Source organism: Nanorana parkeri, unplaced genomic scaffold (assembly GCF_000935625.1).
Source record: "Nanorana parkeri isolate BGI_ZX_2015 unplaced genomic scaffold, ASM93562v1 scaffold124, whole genome shotgun sequence".
Taxonomy (NCBI): Eukaryota; Metazoa; Chordata; class Amphibia; order Anura; family Dicroglossidae; genus Nanorana; species Nanorana parkeri.
In genome coordinates, this window is record NW_017306392.1 from 977,063 (window position 1) to 985,878 (window position 8,816).

General features: G+C 40.3%; 1 protein-coding gene and 1 long non-coding RNA gene across 2 annotated transcripts in view; one reads left to right on the plus strand and one right to left on the minus strand.

Moving 5' to 3' along the window:
• LOC108784702 overlaps nucleotides 1–3,704 on the minus strand; it is a 15,630-nt gene extending 11,926 nt beyond the window's left edge. Inside the window, exon 1 of the long non-coding RNA XR_001941086.1 lies at nucleotides 3,613–3,704. This is a non-coding gene — a long non-coding RNA (uncharacterized LOC108784702). The remainder of the gene's footprint in view (nucleotides 1–3,612) is intronic.
• A 1,210-nt stretch (nucleotides 3,705–4,914) lies between these two features.
• JCHAIN (joining chain of multimeric IgA and IgM) overlaps nucleotides 4,915–8,816 on the plus strand; it is a 13,149-nt gene continuing 9,247 nt past the window's right edge. The window contains exons 1-2 of the mRNA XM_018553570.1: nucleotides 4,915–5,132; nucleotides 7,955–8,084. Coding sequence (XP_018409072.1) covers nucleotides 5,072–5,132; nucleotides 7,955–8,084 — 191 coding nt within the window. The 5' untranslated portion in view covers nucleotides 4,915–5,071. The remainder of the gene's footprint in view (nucleotides 5,133–7,954; nucleotides 8,085–8,816) is intronic.

Below are 8,816 nucleotides of genomic sequence, written 5' to 3' on the forward strand. Positions count from 1 at the left end.
AAATTACAGGTAATAAAAATACAGTAATTCATAAATGTTATACAAGATTCCCTAATTGACTAAATGGTCTAGCAATCATGATTTAAAATTACAATTACTAATGTATGGTGGCTCCATTTTCTTCCACTTGACCATAGGAAGTTGTTGACCATGTTGTGCATCTCAAGGTTTTTACTACGAGTACACCAGGAAGTTTGTTACTCTGTGTTACTTCTCCTAGAAGCAATCACTGGGAGTGCAGCTTTCACGTGTTTCTCATATCTGGAATCAACTTACCAGCAACAACTACTATAAGGAAGGCTCAGGGCAATCAAAAGAAGACTCGAGGCATGTGCCTGAATGCCAAGGTCTTGCAACACCCCTACGGGGAAGGTATTCAACCAACTAATATTACTATTACTGCACCATCTTCACCACATCTCGACTCAAAAGTACTTTAATCTTCAAACATATATGACATATACTAGGGACCCAGCCCAAAAGCACTCATCAAGAAGAAACACTTTATAATTCTGCACAAATCAAGAAACTTCACGTGGGTGACAGGGCCGGAGTTAGTATTTCTTGTTACTTCAAAGAAACGATCAGAGAAGATCAGAAAAGGCACAGGGCTGCACGGCAGAGCTGAAGATGTTTTTTCAGAGTAGGTATGGGGGGTTGTGTGGGCTCGGTGTAAACTGCCTGTCACGCCACTTCACCTCTGTGCTGTCAGTCAGAACTGTGGGGCTAATACAATCAAAGCTCTGCATGGTGGGTGTGGCCAATAAAAGTGTAAAGAGCTTAAAGGATAGGTTCAGAGTCTACGGTAAAATACAGATGGGAGATACTACATTTCACAGTCAGGTTTAACAATGTAGAAAGTCATTCCGCCCCCTTCCAACAAACTATGCATCGCCACCAAAAAAAAGAGAAAAAAACCCCATAAAACTGCCTACAACCTGTCCCTACTTGGCCATCTCACCTAGGTGCTGGTATCTCCCAGGGGTACCATTTTCTATAGTGGATTTTAAATTTCACATTCAGCTTTTAGTCTTTGACAACATTTCTTCACCATGACCATGTGGCTGTGCCACCAACAAGGCATCCAAGTAGAGTCCCACTGTGCTGAAGGAATCTTGCCGACAACTTTCAAACTCCCTTGGGTATCCATGAACCCCCGGGCAGCCATTTTCAATACGTGATACCAAATTTCACTGCCAGGTTTTGTATAGCAGCAGACACTCCATTCTCTCTACCAGCCACAGCCACTCACTGTGCCCCAACTGTCTCCATTGTTGGCTGGTACCTGTGCACAGTTCACAATACCTCTCCAAAGCGGCCCTTTAAACAGGCAGCGTAGCATGTGTCTCATAAGAATTACATCAATCACGTAAGTTTAGGGGCTGTCCTGGAAATTTCACTTATTCTAGTAATGACCCAGCAACTGGATCAAGATTCCAGCTAGTTGCCAAATATGCATATTTCTATTCTCTGAGAATTCCTAATAAGCTATTCTTTTACTTGAGTAGAAAAATCACAACATTGAGAGAACTATAATAGGATACACTGTTATGCAAATGTCAGACTTGTTGTATTTGTGTAGATTCTGCACTGAACAAGCTTTGGTAACATTTTTAGTAATTAAGAAAGATATCCACTTTTATTTGTTTTACTGTGTTACTGGATATTACTATTGTATTTTACCATCGCTCTTAGCTTAATGTAGTACAAACAAAGGAAGAACCATTTGGCAATACCTATTGGTATCCTATCCAAGAACATTTCAGAACAACTTTGTCAGAGCAAAAAGCATATGTTGCTTGTTTAACCCAAATTATCATGATTTGCAAATACACAGTAGAGCATTCTCAAAACAGAAAGCATCTGCATGTCTCACTTCTATCCGCAAACCAACAATAACAATATTTCAGAATTGTCAGTTACCATCACTTAAAGTAGTATTAAACTGTCAATCTTTTTTCAGTAATGAATCCAGATCAAACAAGTATACATTGCCTAACAAAGCCTTTCTTTATATTTTTACCCAAGCACTTACATATCTGTAAAAAATAAATTAAGGCAACTGGACTTGCTGTATTTTTCTTGAAGAGGTATCACTGGTCATCCGACCAGCTTTCTCAATTCAGAATTTGATCTCTATTCTGAATTGAGAAAGCTAGTCAGATGACCAGTGATACACCATGACCTGGATGAATGAGAACCTTCACAGACACCAAGTGCTTACAGTCATCTTGACTCTCTAACTCTCTCAGCTTGGCTTCCCTGAACTTCCTGTTGAGTACAAGGTCAGAAGGCAGAGAGCATGCAGCATACATCTATCTACTAGCTTGGAGAAGGTGGAGGGGGAAGGAGGAAGAAATAATGGGGACGAGGACAGTGTCTCGCCTTACTGTGCCTGTGTGTATGTGGAGACACATACAGCTTACTAGCACACACAAGGTTTCTTCATAGGACCCTGCAAGGGAAAGGAGCCACAATAAATCAGGATATCAAGACTAGGATATCACCCAACGCCGCACGCGCACGGCGTCATGTGATGTCATGCCCCCCGCCTCCAGGATGTTTTTTATTTTTTTATTATTTCTTTTTTATTATTTCTTTTTTATTATTTTTTATGTATTTTTTTTACTGTTGGGGGGTTTCAGGGAAATATTAGGGGTCTAAACAGCCCCCCTGATATTTCCCTTTTAAAATAGAAAAAGAAATTGGGGACACAGAGTCCTCAATCTCTTTTTCTGCAGCCTCTGTTCTAAATGAATGGAAGGTACAGAGGCTTCCCATTTATTCAGAAAATATTTACTATCAAGCAGTTTCTGAATGGGGAGAAGCCTCTGTACAGAGTGCTACTCCCCATTGAGAAATTCATGAATGAACAAGAAGAGATGTAAAGCACTTCCTGTTCATTCACAACTGGGGACACATTGTAAATAACTGGGGACAAATAGTACTAACACTGGAGTGATCAGCTGATCGCTCCAGCGTTTGCACTGCACAGAGGATCGGTACATATCAATGATATGTACCGTTCCGCGGCTCGGCCACGCACAGAGGGGAGCTCAGCCTCCAACTTTTCCTCTGGATCCCCAGTGCTCTCCCGAGCAGAGGCAGCGGGGATCTGAGGAGAAGTGAAGGAAGCGCTGAAGCCGGTAGGGGGGTGGAGAAGGGAGCCACTGTCACAGCAGCATGGTCGAGCGGTGAGGAGAGAAAGGGGCGCCGGCTGTCAGATCCTGGCCGAGCGTCTCTCTCTCTCCTCACCGCTCGCCATTCGGCTGTGACATCAGCTCCCTCCTCCGCCCCACCCCGCCGGCTTCAGCGCTTCATTCACTTCTCCTTGGATCCCCACTGCATACAGATGGGGAGAGCTGCTGGGGGATCCGGTAGAAAAGCCCCACTTCTCCCTGCTGGCTGTGACCCCCCCCCACCAGCACCTGCACATAAGGCGAGAGCCTGAGTCGCCTCGCCCTTGCTACGGCCCTGACTGGGGGTCCCTGGTTCAAATCCTAAACAGGACATGATCTGCAAGGAGTTTGCATGTTCTCCCTGTGCTTGCGTGGGTTTCTTCCCATACTCCAAAGACATGCTGGAAGGTTAGTTAGCTCTGTATGTATGCACATGAGATAGAGACCTTAGATTGTAAGTTACTTGAGAGCAGGGACTTATGGGAATGTACACATGCAAAGCGCTGCGTAAATTGTCGGTGCTATATAAATTATAAAATCTGCAATAATATTTTTTTGCATTCAGGTCTCCAGAGCATTGCAACCAGGATTAGTGATCATGGGTGCAATGCTCAGACTCCTGCATTGTTTACATCCAAGCACCAGGTTCGCACGGAGGTATGGACTTACTATTACAGGGCTGGAGAAACAAATGGACTCAAGTGCGTGGCACCACCTCACATGTGCTCCATTAAGAACTACAAGTCTGTCTGGTGCAATGGCGGATACATTTGTAGTCTTTCCATAGGGAGTAAGCCAACAGCACACCAAAATCTTCATCATCAAAAACCCTTTATTGTTGTTGGTCGATCGTTAAATCGACCTTTTGGGACCATGCAGGATCCCTTCATCAGGGATCTGATGTGGTCCTGAAACGTCGCTTTCTTTCTGTAATGTGATGATTGACCAACGACAATAAACACATTTTGTTGATTAGGATTGTGGTGTGACTAAAGCCGGCCATACACTGTTCTATTTTTTTGTTTAACCCACGAGCTGAACAAAAAGAACAGAATAGATTCCTTCATCAACTCTTTTACAAGTTTCCTTTGTATTCGCCAGCCCCTGTCAGAATACCCAAACAGAGCCAGCAGCTGATTGGTTTGAATTGTTCGAAGATGCTGGCTCCTTTGATCAGCTGATAGAGTTCATCAAGAACCAGCTGAAATTCGAATAGTGTATGGCCAGTTTTACGCCCTATGTTATATTCAGCGGCGCCATCCATTTGTCACTAGTGCATCCACCAAGAGACAACAGGGGATATACTGGTTAGGTGTGCAATGTCATACCTGCAATGATTGTAGTCTTTCCATTCACAGATCACAGATAAGTGGGGGGCGGTTTGAGGATGAGGGTTGGGAATTGTAATCATGTTTGATGTTTGATGTTGAGCCCTAAATATGGGTGTATATCAGTCACAAAGGGGAACTAAGCCTTTAAATCACTGTGAAGCGCAGTAGAGCCTTCTTAAACAGAAGTTACCTCTGCAATATAATCTCAAATCTCCAAAATATTCAGTTTATTTCACATTTTATGCTAGTGAGAGGGACCATGCAAATTATTTTTATTTTTTTTACCCTGGGCCAACAGCACTGCTGTATCTTTTCTGTATATACTGACTTGATGAATTGCAAAAAGAATAATACTGCTAGTCTAAAAATGTTACTGCCTCTTTAACATTTTTGACTCCTGCAAGTTGCACCCTGCGTAAGGATAGAGAATCACATCTGCTTCCAGTACTGAAACCACCCAGGATGTTATTTTCGGCAGCAGATTTTTTCAGAAATGACCCCCACCCCCCTCTTATAGGAGTCTACGATCACCTGGATATCTTCATAAGAGGAAGCTGAAGGATGGACAAGTGCGGCATATTATCAGCAGCCCTACTGCTGCTATTTGCTGTATATGTAACAGGTATGTGAACAGGGATTGGGCAGGAGTAGGTGCTAAATGGGTAAACCTTTGCTTATAACAGCCTGCAGATTTCTTTTATTATAATGTAGCACTATTTAATGCATTAGTTTCATATCATATAGCAGAATTCGTTTTTTAATGAGTTCTTGCAGATTCATTTAATTTACATAAAAATGTTAATTTATATACATATAAATAAAAGACATGCATCCTTTTAAAAGTATTATGTCATATAAGATGTATGCATGTTAGCAAAAAATATGCTTCACACAGCATCTTAGCACACGCTGATCGGTACTGTTGTGCTATAGAAATTAATGATATGACTTGCTATTGAAAAAATGATATGTATTTTTTATTGATCTGCCTGACACCAGACTTAACTAGCATGCATAAAAATTAACACAAATAAGGCTAATTAATCCATATACCCATTAAAAAATAATGAATACATATTAAATTAAAATTGATTCTGTGAAATATGTACATGTAATGTGTATAAATTTAGCTAGTTTTAATTCTCTTTAGCTTCTAACGTACTGCACTTACATAAAATAGTATTTTACATGGTCCTCACTTATGTACCTCTCTCACCCAAAAAATGAAAGTAACAAACTCATTTATACATTTAGCAATATAGGGTACATAAAACCTTGGAGTCTGCTTTGCTAGGGTCACCATGCCACTATTTTTGCTATACTTATAGAAATGCAAATGCAAACTCTAATTTATTAAAACCCGAATGCATTTATAATACATGGCTTGTAACAAGCTAATGATGAATTAAAATAAAATTATGAAGATGATTAATTTACATCCCATCAAGTCACAGGAACAGGTGAGCAGGGACTTTAGGACTGAAAAAACGTATTATTACATTACAATTAACTTGTTGCCATTCTAGTCCTAAAATAATTATGTTTATAGCAAAATCTTTGGCATTCCTCTAATACTCTTAAAATCTGACATATTTGAGCCTGTAAATATCTACCCATTGTTTTGTGATTAGATAGGTGATTGTAGAAGTATAAGTGCACTTGCAACAGCACGCTCCAATCACTTAACTGCGATTGGAGAGCAATCTAAATATTATAAAGACTAAGCTAAGAGGTCCATTTTCTAAAACTTCTGCCCAGCCATACACTAGACGAATGCCATTTGCACTGCATTTCTGCCCCCAGATGGAGCAGAGGAGCATAGGAAATTCATCTCTGTCCACACAGTTGTCATCTATTTACAGATCCTTTGACAGGTCCTGCCTGGTCCAGCTGCTGTGGCTGAGGCACTTGTAGCCCTCAATGGAAAACAAGTGCGGGGACATCACCACACTTGTAGTCCATTGACACTCCCTCTCGTCCATGTTATTAAATGTCTGTACCTCGCTTATGGAAGAGTCTACAGGAGCCAGAGCATTGCACCCATAAGCTACTGATTGTGTTTGCAATGCTTTACTGAAACTTGTTAAAGATGTCACCAGCACACCATATTGAAGTGAAGAACACGCCTGTTTATTGACGCTTCATGTCAAAACAAATAGCAACTTTTCGGGGGCACACAGGATCCCCTTCATCAGGCTTGAAATGACTGATGAGGCCCCAAAACGTTGCTATTTGTTTTGACATGAAGCGTCAATAAACAGGCGTGTTCTTCACTTCAATATGGTGTGCTGGTGACATCTTTAACAAGTTTCAGTATTGGCGGCGCCATCCGCAATCACTTCGAGCACTCACGCTGACAGTGATACCCGGTAAGGAGTGCAGCAGGATTCTGGAATATATATGCAATGCTTTACTGGCTCCAATGCAAAATAATAATAAATGCACATTTTATCTTTTATGAAGAAGGGTAATTGCATGCTCCCAACTACCTCTGGTCTCTGGTCTGTGTATCCAGGAATGATATCCTAATTTTATTAACTGACAGAGGGTGCAGAGTATAAGAGGTGATGTCATTGTCTTAATTAGAAAGTATTAAACATCCTTATTAGGCATTGCCCTAGAGGAGCCAATATAGAATACAGGTCCCTCATCCGGCGGATTGAGAATACAGCACAGAAACAAAAAGCACTGTTAACATATGTGCATTTAATCATGTTGCTGGTGCGGTGGGTCTTACAGTATAGACATTTTGCATTTTAAGTGTATTTTACACTTTTTACTTTAGCATTAAACTTTGTTATGTACATTTTGCTGGAAACCACATCAAAGATACAGCCAGCAGGATTTTTCCCTACACATTGTACCCACAATGCACTATAAACAGATATGAACCTTCATGAAACTACTAATGAGCAGATTGGCTTAGACCGGTTCAATTCTAGTCAGAGGTTTTCCATAACAAGTTGTTTACTCAGCAAGTAAACAGCAATAATAAAACATATTTCCTGAAGTAGGCGCTTCAGTAACAAGCTCAAGTAATTTGTATTTTATATGATTTTATATTTCATAAATGAAATAGTATAATTTAATGAAACAACACTACCGCCACTAGATGGCACTGATGACCATATAAATAGTGCTCCTCAGCGCCAGCTAGTGGCGGTAGTGCTGTGCGAACAGCATTTGCCCAGCTACACACTGGGTGAAAGATTTATAAATCAGCCTCTATGTGTATAACATTTAAATGATACTTTGAACATAAAAACTAAAATCGGGTCTGGTTTTTGAAATAGGTGCAAAAAATATTCTATAGTCCTATATTTTCTCTGCCGCAGTATTTATCATGGTATCAGCCTGGTGTCTGCTGTGTTTTTGACCTACCGTTATTACATCTTCATATGTTAGTTCCACTCTTTTTTTGAAATACATATTATGTGTTTGCAGGGCAGTATTATATTGAGGAAGAACGCACTTTGTTAGATAACAAATGCAAATGCATCCGCGTAACCTCAAAATTTGTTCCATCAACGGAAAACCCAGACGAAATGATTTTAGAACGGAATATTGAAATAACGTAAGTTTAAGCCCTTTTGTAATCTCAAATTGATGCTTTTGGGTCACATTTATTGATTTTTTTTTAAAGTTCTAAAACTGATATTCTATTTCTTTCTTTATTATTTTCACAACATTTTATATTTAAAAATAAGCATTTACTACAGGCTGCACCCATCACACACTGATTTTGCAGAGCAACCTGGGATTACTTAAATTAGCCTTTTTTAAATGTACTGGGTAATGTCAAGCAGTGCCACATTGCCCAGTATATTTGTTCCTTAACCTCCCTGGCGGTATTCCCGAGTCTGGCTCGGGGTGAATTTTCAATGCTAGGAGTGGTAACCCCGAGCAAGACTCGGGGCTGCAGAGAAAAGTGACACTCACCTTGTCCCTGCGATCCCGCGGCGTCCTTTGCTGTGCGCGGCTCGAAAATGAAACTAAAAGCCGACATCTGACTCTTAGTTTAGTTTTAGGGGCGTCACAGCAGGCGGGAAATTCAAAAGTGAAAAGTTGTAATGTACACAGAATACACACAATACAATGTAATCTCCTATGATTACACTTATGTATCAAACTATTTCACTTCAATTTTGTCCCTAGAGCTTTGTCTAGTGCCCTGCCTGACACTTTTTCACAATTATAAGAAATTATAATATAAGAAATAATTATAAACAATTATAATAAAATAATTTAAAAAAATGGTCCAGTAAATGGGAATTCTGGCGGCGTTGTTGATCCCTACTACAGTAAA